General features: G+C 46.1%; 1 protein-coding gene across 2 annotated transcripts in view; it reads left to right on the top strand.

Moving 5' to 3' along the window:
• The first annotated feature begins 475 nt into the window (after positions 1 to 475).
• SOCS7 (suppressor of cytokine signaling 7) overlaps positions 476 to 25474 on the top strand; it is a 33215-nt gene continuing 8216 nt past the window's right edge. Inside the window, exons 1-6 of one of the 2 annotated variants that reach the window (XM_083147120.1) lie at positions 476 to 1201; positions 17942 to 18006; positions 18093 to 18197; positions 18410 to 18511; positions 18902 to 19032; positions 19110 to 19278. In XM_083147120.1, the coding sequence (XP_083003246.1) occupies positions 612 to 1201; positions 17942 to 18006; positions 18093 to 18197; positions 18410 to 18511; positions 18902 to 19032; positions 19110 to 19278 (1162 nt within the window). In that variant the 5' untranslated portion in view covers positions 476 to 611. The remainder of the gene's footprint in view (positions 1202 to 17941; positions 18007 to 18092; positions 18198 to 18409; positions 18512 to 18901; positions 19033 to 19109; positions 19279 to 25474) is intronic. The other variant, XM_083147121.1, reaches the window with a different exon arrangement.

A 25474-nucleotide genomic window follows, 5' to 3' on the forward strand; every position in this document is an offset into this window, starting at 1 on the left:
ATATGTAAGTGACCCCCCTGTGCGGGTTTCAAGTGTAATATTTTTTGACCAACGCTGTTTAACCCTTGCAGGACACCAGCTACTTATTAAAAATGATGAAATCTGGGACCTGTTCTATGCCCACTTTATTGCCCTATTTCTGCCCAAAATCTTGTTGGTGAAAAGAAATTGCTAGTGGGTCATATTTATGTGATTGATTTCTGCAGTCAAATTTGTGGTAAAAGATTCATTAACCCTTGTAAAAGTGATTGTCCTAAATAAGAAGCTGGAGCTCGAATAAGAAGCCAACTTCAGCCTCGTGGAAATATGAGCTTACAGCTTAATGATAAAATGAATGTAGCCTCAGCCACCAATGCAATGGCGGCTCGCTACAGCAGCGACAAGTTCTCACAGAGCTTGTACAGCGGGCGCATATGTTGCCGCTGTAGGAGGTGGGACAAGTGTCTCCAATGCAGCTGCTGGTCTCCTCAGCTGTCGCTCAGCTGAGCCGGTAGTGACGTTGCCTAGCATCGGAAACAGGGGCGGTCTCCGATGAGGGAGCTGCCGGAGTTCGGGGAGCGGAGCTGGGAGAGGCCGAGGCTCGGGCCGGGGCCTGCGGAGCCACCGGGGTCATGCGAGGCGCAGCGGCAGAGGAGGACGCCGCGTCCTACCGGGTGCTAAGCCGGCTGCTAGGCTGCGGAGCAGAGGCCGGGGAGGAGGCGGCAAGACCCAGGCTCATGGTGTTCCGGAATATGCTACGAGGGGAGGAGGACGCGGAGGCCTCCACGGAGCCGGGGGCCGGAGTGGAGGAGGTGCCCACAGAGGGGGCTCCCCACACGGCAGAGCTGTGCAGTCGGCACCGCAAAGTCGCGCAGCCCGGGGAGGGCCTGGAACTGCAGCTCGGGGCGCTGGGGCTACGGGGGGCCGGCTGCCCGTGCGAAGAGACAAGCGATGCCCTGCTAGTGCTGGAGGCGCCCGAGGCCCGCAGGCTGGAAGAGGAGGAGGACGCCGCAGCAGCAGCGGAGGCTGTGGAGGGACAGGCCGGGGCGGCGGCCCGGAGGGGAGCAGGGAGGAAGGGGTCGCTGAGGATTCGCCTCTCCAGGATCTTCCGGACCAAGAGCTGTGCCGGATCCGGGACTGCTGCGGACAGGAGAGGAGCTGGCGACCTGGGAGGCTCTGGCGGCAGCCTGACTGACATGTCCAGGGAGCGGGAGCTGGACAGGTGAGAGCTGGCGGCATCATGTGCTGCCCACCGGCTGCTGTAGCTTGTGAGCCCGCAACCCTCCTCCTGCATGCACACACACTCCCGCTGTCATCCGCCATCCATCCCAACAGCACCCGCACAGCTTATTTCCTATGAATGTGAACTAAGTATAAGATAATTGGGGGACAAAACAGCAACACCAGCAGTATCACACTTTGAGCTTGGGTATGCACCATAAAGAAAAGCACTTCCCATGTGTGTCTAGCACTGTATGTGTGGAGTTTGTATGCTTTCCATGTGTTTGTGTGTCTTCTTTTGGTCCTTTTAATTTGCTGCTGCAGTCTTAAAATATCACGGTAGGTAAAGGCATGTTACAGAATTTGGAAGTACCACGGGAGACAGGATGGGTATGTTCTGGTGATATTATAATTTTGACATTTTGTTTATAGCCCAATCCTCATTGAATATGATGACATTCTTACTGTCAACATTAGCAATCTCATCACATTATCTTATCTTAAGGTCATTAGACAACCAAATAAATAATATGCATGTTACTGATATTACTTCAGCACAGATGGTTTAATCAGAATCACTCGTGTACTAATTAAGTCACGTGCTGAAGCCTGGGGATCACAAAAATGTGCACTGTTAGTGGGCCTTGAGGACCGTGGTTGGGAATGGCTGGTCTAATGTATCGCTAAGGATGCATGCTCCCGCGGGTAGTTAGCAGTGTCCCCCGTTGTCTGTACACACAGGATGACTGTGGATATTGCTAATGAGAGCTATGCATGTCCCCCACCCTGGTGCTGTCAATCGTCTGACCTGTCATCCACAAGTTTGTATGCACTTGCTGGTGCCAGCGCCCTTTTTGGGTCCCTTTGCTTCAGACATTGCTGGGTACACATATTCTGTAATGTGTACTCAGCTTAACATGTTGACATCCTGTTGTCTGGAATCCACAGAGACTAATGTGAACCATTCTGTTTAAAGTGTCCCATATTATGATGTTGCAGCTTAATAATTCATATTTACCTTTTTAGACCTTTTTATTATTCCTAGAGGAAATGTTCAATTATGTTTCTCTTAAGCCTTATACCCTCCGGCAATGTTGTTACTCAATTTTTAATAGTAATTTTAACACTATTAAAATATGTGTAAATGGACATGACGCTACATTATTTCTATTGTCACCAAACCCTCTACTGATGTTTATATCATTGCTATTTGTGTTTTTTTACTTTCTGATTCCCTCCGATAAATGCAAGATTCTAATGCATGTTAAATATGTTTGCATGCAAAAGCATTATGCACCTTGAAAACTGGCTTTCTATCTCGGACACCAAGTGCCCATCAAACAGGCAGCTTGAGAATGCATATACCCACCAGGAAAACTACAAAGATCAGGCATTGCATTTGTTAGATACAGAACATATATTTGATGAATCGAAATGCTAGACTCTTGCCACTATTGTAAGCAGAAACTTTGCCCAAATAAGGTACCTACAGTTTTAAAACTTATTGCTAAAATAAATTAAAAAAAAAACTACGGAGGAACCTATCTCATAGTAAATCTTTTTGTTACGTCTGATCACGTTCACTCAGATCCAACTCCACCTCCGCATTGGTTAGTTAAAATACCATATAGTGTATATACAGTGTAAGGAACTCTGAAATATAAGAAAGGAGTCTACAACATATTAAAAGGGAGGTTTAGGAGTGTAATACAGATTTGTGTTTCATGCACTTACTATAAGGTGGTAAACTACTGTTGACCCACAGAGAGGAATGTAGGTCCTGTTTCAGCAATGGACGCAATGCAGTGATTGATTTATTTTTTATGCCAATGCGCATGCATCAGTGAAATAGGGTTTGCGGTAAGGATTTCTTTGCAAAGCGAAGGTAATGGGGGGAGTGGTGACTCAAATGCAGGCAAGTCATGGCATTTTGTGGACAGGTCACAGCTTGTGACTGTGATACCCTATGCCAGAGATTCCACAACTTTTTTTGAACCACGGCACCCCTAGGCCATATGTTTCTAACTGAGAAACAGAGAAAAAATCTCAAATTAAGTAAATTATGTTTTTCATATTTAGGATCAGTTGCCTCATGCTCTGGTTTTGCCTATTACATTAACTGTAAATAAATTGAGATGTTCCTGGACCACCAATCCAAGGCACCCCTGTTAGTGTCCCGGGCACCCCATGGTGCCACGGCACACAGTTTGGGAGCCACTGCCCTATGCAGTTACAATGGCTCTGGTGTCTGTAACTGTAGGGTTACACAGAAGGCTGATGTGTGACCAATTTGCTTCCCATGGTTGTATCTTTTTACACAAGCAGTGGTTCAGTGATGCTTCCAGAGCGCATCTCAGTAAAATGGTGGCGACATTTGCTTATTTTTGCGCAGCTGATGCGTACATGTTTGCAGCTAAATATTGGCATACATCTGAGTTATGCTCCTAGTAATATTGGTGAATGCAGATCCCCGTAATTAAGGAGAGAGGGAACCTCCTATAGCCCAGCTTCAAGGATATATAGCTTAAGTGAATTACATACTAATTTTGAAGAATATCTTGGTACTTGTGTATTATAGCGGCACTCATCGCATACCATAAGGCATATGATGCGATATTGTGCGATGTTGTACAATGGCATACAATTTTTAAATTGTATATGGCAAACAATGCCATACGATGCGGTTAAAAATTGTATAAGCACCCTAATGGGTGCTTACAATGTTAAATGCACCCTAATGGGTGCTTACAATGTTGAATGCACCCCCACGTCACCCCCACTATAAAAGTGAACCCGAAGCGTGGCGAGCGGAGGCGGTACGCGTCCTATGACCTTTTCATACCCCCACTATCCACCTCGCCGTAGAGTTGATTTTATATAGTGTGGCGAGCGGACGCGCATAACTTCACAGGTATACGCGTCCCCTCGTGGGGCTCGCCACGCTTCGGGCTCGCCACACTATGTAAAATCAACTCCACGCCGACGTGTATAGTGGGGGTATGAAAAGGTCGTAGGACGCGTACCGCCGCCCCTCGTGGGCTTGCTGCGCTCGCCACGCTTCGTGTTCACGTTTATGGTGGGGGGGGGGGGGTGGAGTGAGGGTGCTTTTTACATTGTAAGCACCCATTAGAGTGCTTAAAACCACCCATTAGGGTGCTTGTACAATTTTTTATCGAATAGTGGTGTAAAGTTGCGTCGCATCGCATGCCATCGGGTGTATGGCATGCGATGCGATAAAAACATTGCACAACCAACATCGGGGGCGCCGCTATAATACCTCACTTTTTATCTTATTTATGTAGCACCATTCTCATTTGTAATACAGGTATTAATTGTACCACAGACAGATATAATGCTTCTTCTTGCAACCTGCATCTTTGAAAACCCATGCCATTTTTCTTCCCTGCCTAGGATGTTACTCTCTGCAGTGGATTCTAGCATAGGCTGATCTGCATATCGATGTTGAAATACAGTCCACGTTGTGCTCGAAGCACCGCAGTAGACACTTTAGGCAGGGAAGAGGAACTGCACAAGTTTTCAAAGATGCAGGGTTCTGGAATGAACACTTATTACAGTATCTTAATGCCCAGTTGTCTTATTAAATTAGTCCTATTATAGGTGGACTGATTAGGATGTATAAATCCTTAACAAGGGTAGTAGAGATTTTATCATACAACCTTTTTGCATCAAGTGCTATACAGAAGCAGTGATGGCGAAGAGAACAGTTTTATACCCCTTTCACATTGCAAAGCCAGGACGGACCCTCGGTGCCTTCACATTAAACCCGGGTCGCCCATTATGCAGAGGGCCACCAGGGTTTAACCCTTTCTGGCCACGACCTATTATGTCACCTGTCGTCATACACATCTCTCACTAATCCTTTTCATGATCTTCATATAATTTGCTAAAAATCTTAAAATCACAACTATAATCTTTAAGCGTCCTATTATATTTGGCTACTATACATACACATACTTAACTAGCTAACCCTGCTTGAAGCAAAAGCTTTGAAAACTAGTCTACTACCTTGTGATTGCCTGTTTCTGTATGGGTGAAAGATGTAGTTTCACTTGCTGCCAGCAGATGGCCGTGTTTCTGTTACACACACAGAGAAAAAAAAAAAATATGTATAGCAACAACGATGCTCCGGCACTCTGGCTAGCTTGCTTCGGTGCCCTCAGGTAGGGACAACTTAACCGTGTTCCCAATGATATGTAGGGACAGTGCGGGCGGCACTCGGAGACTGCACGAAATCAGAAGTAGAGCTTGAAAAAAACGGGTGCTTTTATTGCCAACTCAACGTTTCGGGGATCGTGCCCCCTTAGTCAGGATTTTGTGCAGTCTCAGAGTGCTGCCCGCACTGTCCCTACATATAAAATATGTATATTCTGGAGATCACCGGCACTCCGCCCCTCCCCCCCGTGGGGTTACTTGCACCGGTGCCCTCCCTGGATTTGTGCGTCCAACAGGTAACAGAACTTTGATGGGCGGCACTCGGAGACTCACAACAGCACGTCACTGGCTGCTGTTGTGAGTCTCCGAGTGCCGCCCGTCAAAGTTCTGTTAGGTTGTACAAGCATTAGGACAAACTATTTATGCTCTAGATGAGTAGAACAATAGATCAAAGTGAATATTTTAGCACTTGTGCTCTCCCATTGGAACATCATCTGGCTACATCCTTGATAATACTTGTAAATTAATAAGGAAGCTAGTCTACCTCCTACTGTACCTTTCTCCACACCAATTTGGATCCATGTAGCTAAAACCTAAAATATACTCAGTAACTTTTAGGAATGACCAGCTCCTTGGAATGAGCTTCCTTCTTTGCTGAGTGGACTTATGATTACATTCTTGGCAGATACAGTTCCACTACTATCTCACAGATTATGCATCTCTTCAGGCCAAGTTTTCTCTCTCTAACATTTGCTTTTATCTAGATCAGCAGAGATTTTCCTGGCTCTCAGTCCCTCCCCCCTCAATAGTCGTTCTGGTTGTAAAATAATCGTCATAGCCTTTAATTAAAATCAAATGGGCCCTAAGGGGCCCATTGACTATTGCATATTTGCGGCTAATTCTCTGAAAGCACTAGTTTTTGGGCATTACCCACAAATATTAAGTACCTCAGTAATGTATCTTGGAGGAACTGCAGTAGGAATCTCTACCTGCTGAGAGCCCTCCTGTCCCACCTGCAGCCACATCCCCCATAGGTTCCTGTGGGGGATACATTGCTGCCCGATGTGCCAATATTGGCACATCTATTCAGTTGAAAGAGAGAAACTGCTTTTTCTTAAAGCTTCAGAGCAAATCCAATTTGTCCTAAAATCGTTCTTTTAGTAAAAACTTCGGGACTAGCTTCAGAACCCATTGGACACCCCTTATATTATAAGGCAATTGGCTGTTTCCAATTAGCTAATTGAGTCCAATGAAGTAAAAATAATAAAAAAAAAATGCTCCCTGAAGCCTTGCCCCATACAGTAAATGAGATCGTTCAGTGACGTCACTGGGACCTGCAGAGTCTGGCTATAAAGCCAAATTGACCTACACTGTTCAGCAGATATAAGTGGTTGATAAAGCTCCGGAGCATGCATATTTAACGATTCAGTGTACACACTAGACTAGTGTAAAATATATTGCTCAGAAGGCCCTTTCTGAGCAATATCTTCCACAGTATCCTCTAGTGTTTGTTATTTAAGAATGCTTTGCGGAACATGTTCATTGCAAAAACCCCTTAAGAGCACAGCATATAGAGTGTGGTAGATAATCTATAAACTACTGCAGCTTGAGGGTACTTGATGACTGCAAAAAAGATTTTGGAGAGCTGCATAGAAACATGCCATCATTTCCTGGAGCAGGGCCATGATACTGGTACAGGATGACGAGGGTAGAGGGTCGGAGTGACTTATCAACAGGGGCCGGCGGAAAGTAATGTTGGAAATGGCGATAAAAGAAACCAAGGTACAGGTAAACTGTGAGACATTGGAAATCTTGGCAATGAATGTGTCCGGCAACTCCACCACAATTGCATTAGGTGGAGTTGTCTGTGTTTCAAAGTTCCCTGCCTATCTCTACTGCAGCACATCCTGATTTTTTTTTTATGCATGCCATATGACTCCCCGCACTGCTACCCATGAATTGCGCCTGGGGGGGGGGGGTCTCTAAGCACATATTTACATAACATGAATGTGTATATGGGCCTTATTCTGGTCGGTGTGGATATATCAGCGTGCGTTCGGCCCGCCGATGTTTTGTGTCTGCGCATGTGCAGAGGCGTCTCTGCGCATGTGCGAGCGGGGCGTACGGCCAAGTCCCGCATGATATGTGAACACTCCGAACAGGGGTGGAGAGGGGCGTGAAGGGCTATTTGGGCTCATTACCATATGCATACGCCCTGCGTTTCATGGGCGTTCCCATGCAAATGCTGGGCGTACTTATGGTAATGCCTCCGTGACGCACGTGTAGGGGGCGGACATATGACATCGCCGGATGTCAGCTGCCCGCCCAGATCCCGGCTTTTGCACGGAGAAATGTCCGTGTGGTCTGAGGTTGCGGGAGCTGGTGGAGCACTCGGTCCTGCAGCCGATGGTCTGCGACCATCGAAGGATGGGGGAGGTTCCCTTAGATGGAGGAGGCGTATTCCGTGTAAAATACACGTGCGGTCCGTTCGGCCAGCTTCTTGCCGCGTACGGACGGAGTTGGCGATCCGTATGGAAGGCGGGGTTTCGCACGCACGGTCCTGGCCGCATAATCGGATCTGGCCGCACCGACCAGAATAAGGCCCTATGTGCTGGATGGATCATGAGGCAATAGCAGTTTCGATGCCAGATCCCTTTTACAGGTGGTTCTACAATTTATTTAGTAATTTACCCATTTTAAAAATGTTGGCATTTACATGGGGAGGGAAAATTGGTTGCGATGCCTGTGGTACATTTTACTGGAAAAAAAACCCCACTGCCAATTGAATATGACACTTTTATTGTTAAGATGATGGATTTGACTAGATATACCAGGATGGAAAACCTTTGGCTCCCAGCTGTTGAACTATGCATCTCACTGTGCCCTGCCACAGTTTTGCTATTTGACCATGCTAAAACTGTTGCAGGACATGCTGGGGTGTGTAGTCAAACAGCTCGGAGCCAAAGGTTCCCCATCCCTGATATATACAAAAGCTCCCTGCTTGAAACCTTCCCTTCCTTACATATATTTTACCAAATCCAATAAAAAGATTTGCTTCTGTAACTATAATCGGTAGAGAAATGTTTAGGTGTTAAAGGAAATTTTATCAGTTATGATTCAATAGGCTGACTCCAAAGTCAACATGGAAGTGGTCAACGTAAAAAAGGTTGGCATGTGTTTATCAATTGGTAACTTCAATTTTTCAAACATCACATGGACCCCAAATTGGTGTATTGCATCCCTTCACATGGTGAATGCGCTTTGAGCAAGGTGCCTTGTTCTGCCGATGCGCAATGCAAATCTAACCGTTCTCAGTTGGTGTTGACCATATGGTGTCTTGGATGCTGTTTGCAATGTTAGTTCACACCTGTGAAGCGTGCTGCCACGTTGGAGAATGTCGGTCTTGCGTGTTTAGTCGCTGCAGAAGAATTTGTCCAGCGGTTTTTGAGATTAGCAGGTTCAGACAGACAGGTGTGCTTCAGGAACTTTGCTTTATACTATGAAAGAATAAGGAAAGATGCACCAGCTGTAGCGACCAGAGGGAGTACATAAAGTGCTTTATGCAGCATCAGCACTACATCTATTATAGACTACTCGCTGTCACCAGCGGTCCATCTTGTATGGGAGCCGAGCACAATGAGTTTATCATAAAGCGAGGAGGAATGCGGCACTCGCCTATGTAGCCATGCCCTCTCGCTGTGTAAATCAAAGCCCAGTGCCAGAGGTACAGTTGTGCCTAAGTGTATTAGGCACATACCCTTTGCTAATCCCTGTAATCCGCCTATGCCATACGCCCTTGCTGCTGCCTCGTGCCACAGTATTGCACAATGCAGGTTCCAGGGATGTTTCTCTCCTTCCTCGACCCTGCTCAGTGCTGTGGATATAAAGCCTGTTGCTGATAATAACATATCGCGCACAGCTGTCTGTGGCTTTTTCCGGTTTGGGACTGGATGGAGGCTGGAGCCACGGCACAGGCTAGCAGCTGTGTTGTGGGATCCAGTTTGAGATTCAGCGGGAGTCTTGCAGGTATGCGTGTGAACCGACTTGGGCCCCGGAGACTAGAGTGGGGTATTGGACCTGGGTTAGATGCTGCTCTGCAAGTGTCCCTGCAAGTGTTCGCACATGTCCGGCAGGAGCAACATATACGTGAGGAGGAGATGGGTGAGGAACAACTGGGGGTGAATTAAATGCTGTGTCAGGGGTGTGGGAAGGTGCGTGCATGGGGGGATTCAGGGTGCAGTGGGTGAAGGCCAATGTGCATGCGGACACAGAGGGCAGTGGAGTGTATGCATGGGCATGTCAGGAGCACATTGTGTTCTGGGGCAGAACGAGGCACTGTGGCTGAATGCTGTGTGTGATGGGGATAAGGGCATGGAGCAGGTTGGCTAGGGCAGGGGGTGGGTTATGGGTAGCAGGGGGTGTGGAATGGTGGCTGGAGTAGGGTGTGTGGAATGGGTAGCAGGGGGAACAGAGTGGGGTAGCTGAGGCGGGGTGTGCGATAAGCAGCAGGGGGCATAGAGTGGTGTGGCAGGGGGGTGTGACGGGTAGAAGGGGGCACCCATTAGAACACAATTGCAAATTAAAACGGAAAAACTTTCTCATTGAGGGTAATATTCTTACTGGCTGTGGAACTGGAGAAACTTTTTTAATACACTGAATGCCAATGATTACCTTAAATTTACCATTTAATTTCAAAGGAGTCCAGTTCCCGATAACAGTATGCTTTGCCATGACCATAAATAATGCCAAGGTCAAACATTTAATGTAGCTGCGGTTGATCTACTGTAAGTGGGTAAGGTTTTTTCCCATGGCCAATTTTATGTGGCCCTTTCGTGTATTGCATGAAATTTGAAAAAGACACTGATTTTCTATTTATAAATGTCACCGTTCCTAGATAAAATTTACCCGTGCAAAGCAAGTTTGCATATAAATGTTTGTAAATATCCTAAGCTTCCTTATTTCATTGAATCAACAACCACTTATGTTTTACTGGTCTTTAATTAGAAATGTATTTAATTCTCCGGTAAGCACCATACTTTGCTGGCATTTACAGAAAATACATAGTACTGTAGTACTCAAAGATCAGTTCTGCTAACACCCTAGTGACCATGAATGGTATACTTAATGCCCAGAATAAATGTCATGTTAACCTTACTTTACAGGTTCAAATAAAAACAGTGTCTGCCACATGGGTAGTAGCTCCAAGTTTCTGTCAATAGCAACTCCATAAAATAGTCTTCCCTGTGTGGTACACCAGAGGTTAACACATTGAATCCACATTGAATTAATCAGACTCTGGATTGGACGTGCAGGATAATTTCCGCTAATGCAATTGGTGGCCAAGTGTAATATACATCTCTGGGAGGTGCTCCCTAGAACAGTAGTAATATTTAGCAAAGCAAGAAAAGGAAAAAATATTCTATATTTGGGGAATACATCTTCCCACTTTAAACAATGACCTGATAAAATACAACACTTATGCAATTCTATGTTTTTAGGTGAATTATCAAACAGTGATGTGTTTTATGTAAGGTAACATCTGTTGTAGTGTCAGTTAAAAGACCAGTATATGTTGACATGCTGCTTTTTACTATAAGGTTAATGGCTCATTATAAGAGTCTTTAGCAGAATTTTTGTTTTATTTTTATGTGAATAAACCTAAAGCTTGTGTATGCAGGATTTGTGGTGCCTTGTACATAAGCAACAGTATCTTTTTATTTTTTGGGTCACATGGGCTGTTTTTACCAGCAACCATTTTACCTATGCCAATATTGGTCTGTGACCATCCATGAGTCCAGATTTGGAGCCTAGAAAGATTCCTTTAAGTTTATGTCATCATAATTACTAGACTGAATTGGCTAACCCACAGGTTCTAAACTCGGTCCTCAGGACCTCTATCAGTTCATGTTTTCCAGATCACCTGCGGATTTTTAAAATGTGACAGTTGGTCATACACCGTGCTCCCACTGGGTTACCTGGAAAAACCTTGACCTGTGTGGGGTCCAAAGGACCGAGATAGAGAACCACTGTTCTAAAAGCTGTGTTTCTACTGCATGAATTCTTCAACACTGAAAAAAATATATATCTCATGGTGTCCCGGATTTACTAGAATATTTCCTAAATTGGGCAGACTAAAACAAAGCAAATGTTTCTTCCACCTCTATTACTTCAGGCTAACTGGTTATAATAGTAATTATCTTGTATTTTGCTATTTACCCATTGTACATACAATCTGCTAAAACAGTAGCCTAACCCGTTATTTCACAAACTCTTGGTTTACAAATGCATGTAAAATTACACATTTTAAGTATCTTAACAATATAAATAACAAGGTTGCCTTATTTGTGAGAAAGTAATGTTTAGGCAGAAAAACACTCCCAAATATCAATCTTTATCCATGCATAGCAAAGTTAAGCCCTATACATATTTTTACTTTTGTATGTAACTTAGATTAAGAGGGGTATTCAATGTCAGGGGCAGGGCTGTTGAGCAAGCTCGACAGCCCTGCCCCTGTCCCATTCTCGCTTTGCTGGACTTGAGCTCGGTGGTTGGGATTCAATGTCCTGGCCGCCGAGCGGCAAGAAAGGGGCGTGGCCGTGAGCTGAGGACAAAAATAGACAAGCTCCGGCTTTTCTCGGCAGAACGAGCCCGACACCTTGTGATGTCGGTCTCGTTCTGCCGAGAACCCCTGTTCAATGCCGTCGGGAGATGGCTGCGGGAGCACGACTAACATTGAATACCCCCCTAAGGGTGTGGCAGTATCAATACAAACAAGGTTTACACTGTAATGCTTGGGATTAAGTATATCTACCTTAAATTATTGCATGTAAAAGTTCCAATAGTGGTACAATCTATGTACCCAGGACAAGTGATTTTTCATCTTAATAACTTTTTAACTTTGAGTGTTGAGAATGTTATTACTTCCTATTTAATTAACATGCCACAAATCTAATAAATATAGGTTTAGAGACTCTGGTTATCATTTTTTTTCTGGCATTCTGGGTTGTAATAATGCGCCCCTCACAATGTTAGAAGATGACCGGTTTGTATTAAGTTTTGCCACTTCTCAGTCCTGCTAATACACTACACCATACACTAGTGCGATGTGCCCACTTTTCAACCCATTCCAATGGATCGGGCCCAGAAATTGGGAGAAAACTGGCCAAATCGCAGGTATTTGACATCCAATGCGCTGTCCCATGCGCATCAGAGTTGTAGATTGGACCCTGCTGCACATCTGCCCTCTGACTTGGACAGCCTCACGGCAGCAGGGAAAGGGTTTTCATACAATATATCGTATGCAAAAAGACTATATACAATATATCGTATGAGGGGAATGGGATGCAACTTCTTCCTTAAGTCACTGATTAAAACTGGCTTAAAACACATTTATCTTCTCTTGTTTAATTACATTCCTTTAGGGTCCCTTCTTTCATCCATTGTTTTGGTTATTCCCATTGTGTTACAGTCTCCTCTCAGACTGCTGTTAGGTTTGAAAAGAGTATATGTAGAAGGTAAATATATAGTGTTCTGTCTTGAGCTCTGGACACATGGTGAGATTCGCACTATGGACTATATAGTCAAAATTGCACCGTGCTATGCATCACCCAATTACCGATGTGCAGCCCTGCCACATCGAAATCAAATGTAGAAACAGACTGTGCAGAACAGTCTATTTTTACTATCTTGGAATAAGGGCATGGTCCCCGCTCCCCCCTCCCCCACTTTCCATCCCTCCCTCCCTGCCAACCGATGCCAGGACCCAGTGCCCATACCATTTGTCTGCTTTTAAGCCAAGTGATCAGATGCTCTGCATGCATGCTTATCTATAGAGGTTCATATGTTAATGACAGACAAATAACTGTAGACTGTTGTTTCAAAACCGGATAAATTCTGTGTGGCATGTGCGGTGTTATGTGGAATGATACACCAGCAGTTAATGCGTGGTTATGGAAGTGATCTCTGAGGCTATGATACACTTGCAGTGTGCAATTAGTGGGGGCAGTGTTATGACTGCTTCAGCATCTCATATTTTTCATTTTCTTTGCCATGGGAACTCTGTATTTTCTTGTATGATTTGTGACATGGTGCCAGACCCTCCTTCGGATCCTCTGTCTGTACTCAGTGGAGGTGGCATCTCCGACAATTGCCTTGCATATTTTGTATCGTTTCTGTGCTTCCATAAAGTTCCCTGGATTTGTAAGGCTACATACACCGTTACATTGTGCATTTAAGGTGTATTAAATCATTACATTTTACCTTGCATTATTATTCATTTGAAAACTTCAATTCATCTGCATTACAGCGTAATGTAAATGCTGGTGTCATTAGAGAAGATGAAGTCTTTACATATGCATATGGCTTAAACAAAATAATATCCTGTCTTTATCACAGACACAAGCTTTAGAATAATATATTGAATTCTTGCATTAATGCAATATGATTTTATATGTATATTTGCATTCCAACAAACCCATTGCAGAAGTCATCGTGGAAGCTCTTTAGTCCAACATATTGGAAGGTGTATGGATTTCAGATTGTTGTTTAGGTCATGCTCATGTAATGAAGTACTCTACCTTGAAAAAGTGACTGACAACTGATGTACATTTGGTGCTCCAAATACACGCTTGGGCTTGTGGGTCTTGGTAGTGAATCGTCTGCACTTTGATCACATGTACTAAGATGAATGCAGATTCGCTAAGCAGCCCTGTAGGGTGATAAAATGAAGAGAGAAACCACCAACCAAGCACTTCCTGTCCTTTTTCAAACCCAGCCATGGCAGGTAATAGCTAGGACATTTCCTTGGAGAGCTCTCAGGGTGGGAGCAAGTTTTTTTCTTTCTCACAAATTGTTGGCAAGCACCGACCAGGACATCTACTTGAGGAATTTGTAAAGCAATTTTGGAATGTATCACTTTTAACTTGTGATATGGTAATTGATAATCACTGAAATTATCTGAAATGAAAATGATTGGTGGTAATGTTATGTCCTCCCTACAAATAAGGATGGCATATTCATTCCCAGGGCTTGGGATGCTGTCAGTCAGAAAATGACGGCATTCCAATGCACACAATTCCAACACCCGGGTGGTCAGTATTGTAACCCTCCCTACCTGCAGCCTAATTCCCCCACCCCTCTTATTGCCTAATACCAGCTCCCCTCCCCGCAGCCTAACTGTAACCATACCCTACAAGTACCTATTACTAACCCAACCCCTAACACTCTTGCCTTGCCCCCTCTTGCATCCTGTTCCTAACCAGCCACGCCATACATACTTTCAGGGCACTGACAGGCAGGAATCTGGTGCCAGTGGTGTGAGCTGTGTCAGAGTACTGGCATCAGTCTTCTCACCAGTGTCAGGATCCCAGACGTATCTGTACAAAGGTGTGATTAGTACAGGTTTGATCATTATGGCCACTTGTATAAAGAGATACTCCACCTTAAATCTATGAATTTTATTCATTTTCATGTAACTTCCAACCTGTCCGTGTCCTAGCCTTTCATACATGTTATGTTCACTTCTATCTCTGCTGAGTCACCCCAGTTTGTCTGCCCCTTACCTTTTAGAATGTAAGCTCTAACGAGCAGGGCCCTCTCTCCTCGTGCTTTTCTAAGAATATATCTCTGCCACTGTTCTAATTGCATCAGTATCCACTGCTGCAACGGTCTTTTTTTCAATCACCATATACTTGTCCTAATTTGCATTTGTACAGTAAATCACTATTTTTCTTGTTCTTTGCTCATATATGTATTGTCGGGCGCTGCGGAACCCTTGTGGTGCCATATAAATAAACAACGATGATGATGATAATACACGAGCACACTTTTACAGGCTGTAAAATATACTCTCTGGGCGAGGGCCCTCGTCAGTAAAATAATCCTTTATAGATTATATAACATTTGATTTCTTTAGCTAAACTTCACAAAAAATAATTGCCGGAATATATTTGGTTGCTATGAGTTACAACGCATTTGTGCATTTCAGTGAATAAGCCAGCCCGTATATCTCAATTTAGGATTTGCAAAGGTAATAATTGTACTAGTAATAGATCTCATGCAATAGAAAGTGGTACTTCCAGTAATAAATATTGGAAAACAATAGAAAAAGCAAAATCATGTTGTATACTGCAGCTGCTCCATGAGTTCAGATCTTGGATTAGATAATTCAGTTTGGCTGCAAGGATATTTTTCATTTTGGGATTGTTATGCAAAGTACCTCTCAGAAACTGACAAGTTATATGCCAGGGAAATCAAAGCAATGTGGTGCTTGTGCTCTGAATATGTTCCTCAGGCAGGAGGGATGGAGGTATGATTGTTTGTCACTAAAGCCTTCACATAACAGACATCATTATTAATATATGCACTTTGTTACTAGATTGATGCCCAGCAGTCTCAGGGTTTAAATATCATTTCTTATGTTGTCTTCCATGGACAATACATTTACCAGAAAAAAAAAACTGCTTTGACCATGCTAAAGACCTATTTCTTTTATGGTCTGCCAAGATACAAGCAGGCTCTTGCCTATTGGTTCTTTCTAGTGGATTCTAACAAATATTGAGTCAGCTGATACATTTGCTGCCTCCACTAGTAATAGGCCACAGGGTACACTTTTATGTATTTTGTATTCCTGGGCATATATTTTCCCTCGCATGACGATTCATAGAAGGAGGAATGAATGTCCTATTCTCCACTCCCATTATTTTATTGCTAATTTTGCTCATCACATATTGAAAATATTTGCATATTTTTACAAGAATGACTAACAGTGTTTTAGATGATAATTATCAGGGTAGAAGCTAAGTGTGTGCCAGTGGTGCCTTGCCCACAGCGCATTTGCTCTGAGGGCCTCTCGCCAAGGCCATGGATGTGGTGAGCTCAGCTCCTATGCTGCTGAGCGGCTCACTCCATGGCCATGAGCCTTTCAAAGTGTCTCCGGCCCACCAGCATATCAGAGCTTGCGGTCTAGCCGTCTCAGTTAGTGAATGGCTGCCGGACCATGATCTCTGATTGGCTAATGAGTCAACACCATTTTAATTGGCCCTGGTGTCAGCTGCTCAACATCGTAGAAGCTGAGTACACGCTAAGTGCTTCGGTCTCCTTTCATTGGCTTAAGCAGGCTGGACTACATGGTGGGCACTGTGTAAAGGCCCCCATACATTAGTCCTAAGGACAAGTAGAACCTGAATGTCCTGGCAACTCCCTGGGAGAGGTCACACTCGATGAGGCACTTTATGTCCCAAGTTTTGCATGTGATAAATCTCATGCGACTCCCAGGGAGCTGCAGGCAGAGGGAGCAGGGGGGGGGGGCTGCGGACCCCGGCGAGGGGACCAGAGAGTGGGGGACGGCAGCTGGCGGGGGATGCTCTCAACCAGAGCTGGGTGGAGGGAGTGGGGGGTGGGGAAGGCTGATGGTGGAGGGAGCAGGGCAGGGCGCACTTAAAAAATAAATTAAAAAAAGCCCATTCAAATGAATGGCCAGCCACTGATTGGCTGAGAGAGGTCTCCGCTAATTGCCTGCTTCTGCTCCGTCCCTCCGGCTCTCTGGTCGCCGGCATCCCCAGCCCGGCTCTGGGCTGCGCATAAGATTTAGCATGATGTCTAAATGTGGGATTTGGGTGGATTTCACGGCCCGATTCACCCAAATCGGGTGAAATCGTGCCCAAATCGCATAGTGCATGGGGGCCTTTAGTGGCACTACTGTGGGCACTATGTAAGAAGTACTACTTGGGCATTATGTGTAATGGGCACTACTGGGGGCCTTTTGTAACTACTAGTGGCATTAATTGTATAAGCAGGAGTACTGGGGGCATTACAGGTAGCATATTGTGTGGCATAATATGTAATGGGCATTACAGTCTGCGGCATAATATGTAATTGGCATTTAGGTGTGGGGCACGGTGTGTAATGGGCATTATGCTCTGTCAGGACGTTTAATTGGTGGTACGTTGTGCGTAATCTTGGAGCAGTTTGTCTTCGTAATGTGTATTGGTACTATTATGTGGCCACGCCCCCTCCCCACAATGCCTTCGGTGCACATTGTCCATATTTTGAGTATGAGGGAGGTGGAACCAATATAGGTATATGAGAACACCTCTATAGTACAGAGAAAATGTAATTAATGCATACGGTTTTAGTGAATGTCAGATATGAATAATTTTGAGAACCTCTCCATAGTTACATTGCATGATTGATTAAAAAAAAAAAAAATACTATGGAATATTACCTTTTTATACAACATCTAAACATGTTTATGCTGAGCACAGATCAATAGATCTGATTTGGCCATGGTTTACAGGCACGTTACATCACCATGGCAGTGCATGTGAATGGAAGTGAATGATCGAATTGCTATGTGATGTGAGTAATCTTTAGCTAGTGATTAAACCTATTTATTAAAATTGGCCAAGTTATTTATTTTCAACATTTGTGCCTGGATGTGTGTGCCACCACATTTGTAAGTAGATCATATGTAACCCTGGAAATACATATTGGTTACTTTTATGTAGGAATGAGGAGCTTGTGTAAACCGGTCTTGTTTGCTTCCTTAGCAATGTGTTTCTGTCCACAGAAAGCCCCGTTTGACCAGAACTCAAAGTGCCTTCTCTCCAGTCTCCTTCAGCCCCCTCTTCACTGGTAAGTGGTCACATATGAATTCTTGGCACAACAATGGGATGAGGACTTTGTGTGCGGTTTCAGACCTGTTATTTCTTGTTCGGCAGGCGAAACAGTGTCACTTGTGGATGTGGACATTTCTCACCGAGGGTCATGCTCTACACACCCCCCTACTCCACCTCCTCCTCCCCGTAGGAGTCTCAGCCTTCTAGGTAATTCTCTTTTACTTGTCTGTTTTCTGAATGTTTATCCACTTAGACATGTGGTAACAGCCTAGCTATCTCTAGGAGAGTAATCCATCTAGAATTGTATAGCCAGTCCACTGCTTTTCTGCTACAGTCTTGTGGAATTGGATAGAAAGTGGTCTTAGTGTGCTTATTCTGTTTTCTGTTGTGTGTATTTTTTGCTGTTGGTCTTCTGCCAGATGACATTGGAGGCATACAACCAGCATCTGTTCTAGTAGGTCCTATGGGGTCTTCTCTGCAGTCCTTTCCGCTCCCCCCACCACCGCCGCCGCATGCTCCGGGTCAGTCTTTACCTATGTACTGTGTACCATTTATATTGGATGTAACCACAAAATTTTTATAGATTTTATTGCACAGGGTGAATTTTCATTAATGTGCTATTCTGGATAAATAAACTGCAATTCAACTCCCGAAACTGAATAACCCACTTTGCTTACAGTAACAAATGTAATGGCTTTTATACTTATAGTTATTTTTCATTTATAACGGACATAATCCTAAAAATGCACACCATTTCTGTAACCAGAATTATCTTTGCTACTGGTAGATACAGTATAATAAACCAACTTTGAGCCTTATTTTCATGGTAGACCCCATGACTTATGAACTTACATAATTGTTTGTTGAATATTTTTTGAGAATTTTTTGTGTTCTTTTCTTTTTTTCTGTAGATCCTCTACCACGACTGGTTCCTCTTCGGCCGCCTGAATGCATGCCTGTTCCACTGGTACAGCCCTTACAGTGCCCCATATTCCGGCAGGATGCCAGCAGCTTTGCTGCCAGTCTGAGAGAACTGGAAAAGGTAAAGACTGTTTCTCATCCCCACTCATATCACTGTTGCCTTGCCTCTTTTAAACATGGCACCCCTCTCTCCTGCAGTGTGGCTGGTACTGGGGTCCTATGAACTGGGAAGACGCAGAAATGAAATTGAAAGGAAAACCAGACGGCTCATTCCTAGTACGAGATAGCTCTGATCCTCGATATATCTTAAGCCTCAGCTTCCGCTCACAAGGCATTACCCACCATACACGCATGGAGCATTATCGAGGTGAGTCAACCCTTTGGGACCATAAGAGATCCAGAGGGTACATTTTTGTGTTTTAGTCCCTTCACAGATGCAGCAAAAATCTGCAAATGCTGGACTGCCACTCTAACTGCACAGAAATTGGTTTCACATGTGTTCAAAGTTGCAGATAAAGCCCAATGAAACTGCACAAGGGAAAGCCATGGAATCTCTCATCAGTGTCCTTTTTACATAGATTCAGACTCGGTTGCACACCCCACTGATTGGTGTACTCTAGCAATGCAGATGTATTGCTTTCATTTGTGTCATTTATCCCAATAATATGCACATTTTAGGCAAAATCCTGTTACCTGTCGCTGCATACTCCCCAAACGCATCCCCACATTCAGCTAAAACTGGGCTCTGACTTTGCAAAAAAAACACAGGTTTCACTGAACCTGTCTGTTCTTGTGCAAAGCCCATAGGAGCACCCGGGTGATTTTTTGACCACGCCCTTCTTTTTAGGTGGGCGGGTCCCAACCCTGACTAAAAGGTTTATCCCCTGGTCCTCCGCCGGGGCAGCCCAGGCAGGCCCTCAGCGCCCATCCCATCTGAACCAATGGACTTCTGCAGTGGCAGGTGGTGACTTACAGCTGCACTCGTTACCCCGCTGCTCTCTATCTGCCTGCTGTGTGCCACTGCTGCTGCTGCGCTGAACCGGGCTGCCTGTCACAATGTCAGGCACGTGTAAGCTGCTACTAGAGAACGCTGCGCAGGTGGTGCTGGTCTGCAGAGTCACCACACAGCCGGGAGCCTGGACACTATGAGTGGGGGCAGCGGCTCCTCTCCGGGCCCGGCCGCTGCTCCTTGTCGTCTGGCCCATTACTTCGTAAATATGCGGGACGGACGCGGACAGCGGGCTGGAGCCTGATAAGCTGGCTGGTAGGATGGGCCGGGGCTGCGGGGATGCCGGCAGCTGCGAGGGTGCCCATCCTGAGCCACACAGGTAGCTGCAGTTCTGCACAGCCATCCTCCTCCTCAGTGAAGCAGCAGCAGCACACAGTCATGCAGAAGGGGCAGGCTCTGCCGCAGCAGCACAGACTAGGGAGCAGGCACAACTTGCAGAGGTTTACAGGTTACTCTGCAGCAGCAGATCCCAGTGGTACCATGGCAGTCATGGGGCTGGGGAGCTCTCCCTTCCTCCTGTGCTTTGTGTGTGTGTGTGTGTGTGTGCGCTGCGCTTTCCCACGCCGGCTACTGAGTGTGACCTGACCCCGCTACACAGAGTGTGCAAACATTTCCGCCCTTACCCTCCCAGTCCGACACTGCTGCCTGCTGTCAATAAGACCGCAAACGTCCAGCGATCACAGGCAGTGGTGGCGGTAACGCATATATTGCTGGTGCAGGCAAGCAATGCATGTGTTACCCCCATAACATAATGTACGTTGTGGGCAGTGGTGGCGGTAGCGTATAGAGTGCTGGCCATACGTTACCGCCTCATATTTTATTAACAAACATTGGTGGGCAGGGGTACCAGAAATATATACATTGCTGGCATGTGCCGGTAATGTTTATATTACTGGCTAATCTATATACATTGGCGGGCAGTGGTACCAGTAATATATACATTGCTGGCATGTGCCAGCAATGTATATATTACCGGCTAATCAATCAATCAGTGTGCTTCTGCGGGCAGGGGAGCCGGAGACCAGGCAGGCGGCGGACAGCTTTTTCTCCCTGCTCTGTGAATAGACAGAGCAGGGGGAGGGAGAAGGGGAGCGAGAGCTGCCGTGCTGACAGGAGACCCAGAGCTGCTGCAGACGGCGGGCGGCCGTGAGTATGTGGTGCAGGGGGAGCCGGGGAGGGAGAAGGGGAGCAGGTGGTGCTGCTGCAGATGGGGGCGGCTTTTACCTGCCTGCTCCGTGCGGCAGTATACGGAGCAGGGGGAGAGAGAAGGGGAGGCATTGGGGCGGTCCACCTGGCTCAAAGTGGCTAGTCTTTCAGCCCGGCGGCCGTGAGGGGCGTACACAAACAGCAATGATGTCTGATAAACCAGCCATCATCGCTGGCATGCTGGTAAACCCAGCAGACTGGAGACTTTGCTAGCGCATCATCGCTAGTCTACTATCGGTGGCCCATACAGACTGAGCGATTTTTCAGCTGAAAATCGCTCGAAACGGCCGAAATGAGCGTTTTTCAGCTGAAAATCATCTAGTGTGTATGGACCTTTAGGTGTATATGTAATGAAGGTTGTTATGGGGGAGAAGCTGTATCAGTGCTGTTATGTGCTCTGTTAATGCTTATCCTCATGAATGCAGAGCAGTGTGCATATGCAGGGGCATGCAGTGACCATTCCAACTCCTTCAGCTGTGGCACAAGAGATCTTGCGCACACCCAGTGACCCGGCCTGGGGCAGAGACACAGCGTATCGGCTCTAGGCTGATAGGTGGGTGTGACAGCGTTCGCTGGAGGGGGGAATTTTTGCTCCCTTACTTTTTCATCCAAGATGTAAATACATCTTAGCACTGCTGTTTCCGGCTTCACCTCAGCATGATCAGTGCGGGCATAATACATCTTCCTCTTAGTGCTTTGTATATTCATATGGCAATCTCAAGCATGTTTAAATTGCATTTACCTCTGGCAGGAGGATATTCCATTCATCTACTCTTTCAGTGTGCTAGTGTTTCCTTATATTTCCCCTAAACTTACATCCCTCTAATTTTCAGGGCATATCCTTGCCTCCTCCTGGAACTTGGTAAAGCACTTGGAATATTTAAAAGTTTTTATCATGTCCCCCCTTTTTCTATCCTACCAATGGTGGACACTGGGACAGTGAGGTGTGGTTGGAGCTACCAGCTACAGGCACCAAGGAGATTCTATTTTGAGTGCAGCCCAGGCTCCTCCTCCTCCACGCCCCTATATGCTTCAGTTTTTTTTCTTGGTGCCCTAAGGCACAGGTGTCCAAGGACAGGGCTATGTGCCCCATGTTGATTTTCTATTTTCTACCTTTTTTATTTTACTTTTTATTTTTTTACTAGGAGACTGCCTGCAACTACAGCAGCTGCTCCTGTGTGGCTGGCCCCGGTGCACTGACTTCCACAGCCAGACCTGCCAGAGACCTCCCTGCACACCAAGGATGCCGCTCCCCAGCCACTAGGCAAGCGTTTCCCCCCTTCTCCTCAGCGCGACTAGCGATTGATGCAGTCATAGGGGGGATAGGCGCGGGGCCAGCATTAAAATGCCATTCGCGGTGCCGGATACCTGCCAGCGGCCCATATCGCCGGGGGGGGGGGTGCACACCCAGTGATCCTGGCAGCAGAGACCTGTACTGAGAATCGCCAAGATGGTGCAGGGCACTGGTGGTTCCAGGGGAGGTGGAGTTGATTTTCAGCTCTCCGCCATTATTATTCAGGCCCAGTCACGCTTCCTGCACTGGTTTTTGCTTCTCTCCACCACTGCAGCGTTCAGGTGCCATTGCTCACAGCACTACAGGGGAGAAGTTCACCTGGATTCCTGCTCTACACGCTGCAGGACCAGGTTTTTTACTCTCTCCCACTGTAACCATGCTGGTGTTGGTTCATGGCTTAGTGTGTGCCAACTCTTACTTTTCCGTATTCTGCTTCTTGTCTGTTTTAGGGAATATTGAGTATTACTGCCTAACTCTTTATTTCTATAATAGAGCCTGTTCAATGTCAGTATTTTGTGTGCTGGGTGTTGTGACTTTATTAATATGTCACAAAAAGGACATCAAAGCCCTCTGCCAGACCCCCTTCAGGGGATGCATCCAAGCTGCGTGCTTATACATGTAATAGCTGTAAGGGGAATTATTCTTCTAAGGCCCAAGACAGGCCAGGTCTGTGTGACTGTTACACTGCAGATAATCCCCCTGTCGACAGACCATCTAGGTCAGTCTCACCGTCTGAACCAGAATGGGTCTCTCTTCAGCCATGAAAGAGCTAGCCTCCCAGTTAGCCGCAGCCAGGGCACCCACACAGCCTGCTGAGACTGTGGCAGTGAAAGTGGCACCATCTAATATTCAGGTCCCTCCGTCTGGGGCGGAACCTGCTTAGGTGCAGGGTTTGTCCTCCTCTGTACAACGATTAGTGCAATTATCTATCTCACTTAAATCTATTTTGGTGGCACCTTTATCTAAACGCAGGGTCAGCCCTCAACCAGGGCCCTGCCCCCTCCTAGAAAAGCCTCCAGCTCCTGTGGTAGACAGACCTGGGTGGGTCATCGCCAGGCTTCCAAACAGCCTGAGAAACCCGCAGTATGAGTATTTGGCGGATCCTCGGGCAGGTTGTCACCTCCTGCAGTTTGCCTCCAGGTGGCAGGCCACGACCGGCAGACAGGTGGGTGACTGCCATACTATCTCAGGGGTACTCTCCTTCCTTTCTGGGTCGTCCCCCGGCCCGTTTCTTCATGATGGGGCTCCCGCAAGATGGGGACAAGGCGGTGGCGCTTTCCCAGTCAATCCAGGGGCTTTTGGCTGCAAACTTATTTGTTCCAGTACCCCCTTTTCAGTGATGCACAGGTTTTTACTCCAACCTGTTCCTCGTTGGAAAACCGAATGGCTCGTACCGACCCATCCTCAATCTGAAGCAACTAAACCTCTTCCTCAAGGTCCCCAGATTCAGGATGGAGTCCCTGCAGACCATTCTCCTGGCTCTGGAACCAGGCGACTTCATGACGTCCCTCTACATCCGAGACGCATATCTCCACTTTCCTATTCGCAAGGACTGTCCGCACTTCCTGCGTTCACGGTCAAGGACTGCCATCACCAGTTTATAGCTCTGCTGTTTGGCCTGTCCACAGCCCCGAGAATCTTTACCAAGATCATGGCTGTCATGGCAGTGACATTGAAAGCTCAGGGCATCAGTCTGTTACTGTATCTGGACGACCTCTTAATCCTGGTGCAGTCTCCAGAATTCCTCCGCAATCACCTTCAGCTGACCTTAGACCTGCTTCATGAACACGGCTGGCTGATAAACTGAAAAAAGTCCAGCATGGTCCCGTCTCAGACAGTAATCCACCTGTGTGCTCATCTCGACACCGTCGCTCGGCGAGTTTACTTGCCTGGCGACAACATTGTGGCTCTGCAGGCTCTACTGAGGAACTTCCTCAGCCATCGCAGGGTATCCGTTTACCAGTGCATAAAGGTACATGGAAAGATGGTCTCCTGCTTTTGAGATGGTGGAGTTCACCCAGCTACACTCCACTTCTACAGTTGGAGATTTTTTGCCGATTGAACCGTTCTCCCATGGGTCTGAAGTCTCAAACGTTCATCTTTTCTAGATGAACAAGACTTTCCCTCAGTTGGAGGCTTCATCCCTCCAATCTTCGGAAGGGGCATCCGTTTTCTGTCCCGGAATGGAGCTTCTGACAACTGAAACCAGCCTGAGCGGTTGGGGAACAGTTCTTGACCGCCACTCCTTTCAAGGTCGATGGTCGTGGGAGGAGGCAAGGCTTCCCATAAATGTCCTCGAGCTCTATGTAGTTTACCAGGCACTCACCAGTGCCCGCCACCTGGTTCAGTCCAAGGCGGTGAAGATCCAGTCAGACAATGCCACAGCTGTTGGTGTAGGATAGAAGGGGCTAAAAAGCATGTAAAATGTGTGTGTGTGTGTGTGTGTGTGTGTGTATATTTTATTTATATATATATATATATATATATATATATATATATATATACTTTAATTAAACCAATTTTATTTATATAAAATATTACTTGCCTAAAGCAGTGTGTCCAGTGTATGCTTGTGCGGTAGGGTTCACTCAGAATTTATAATTCCCCCAGCAGAGCCGTGTTAAACCCACATTTCCCTCAATGTCACAGCTGTGGCATACATCAATTACCAGGTCGGAACGAGGAGCATGGCCTTGGTCCTCCCAATACTGCTCTGGGTTGAGAAACCTCTTCTTGCAGTGTCCGCAGTCCACATCCCAGGTCTGAACCACTGGGAAGCTGACTTCTTACGTCGGCAGGAAATCCAGTCAGACAAGTGGGTACACCATGAGGCAGTGTTCCAGGCTCTAGTGCAGGCATTCCCAACCACGGGCCTCAAGGCACACCAACAGTGCAGGTTTTGTAGATATCCAGGCTTGAGCACAGGTGACTTAATTAGTATCTGAGGGATTCTAATTAAACCATCTGTGCTGAAGCCTGGATATCACTAAAACCTGCACTGTTGGTTTACCTTGAGGACCGTGGTTGGGAATGCCTGCTCTAGTGGATCGCTGG

Source organism: Crinia signifera, chromosome 6 (genome assembly GCF_055691185.1).
Source record: "Crinia signifera chromosome 6, ASM5569118v1, whole genome shotgun sequence".
NCBI classification, from domain to species: domain Eukaryota; kingdom Metazoa; phylum Chordata; class Amphibia; order Anura; family Myobatrachidae; genus Crinia; species Crinia signifera.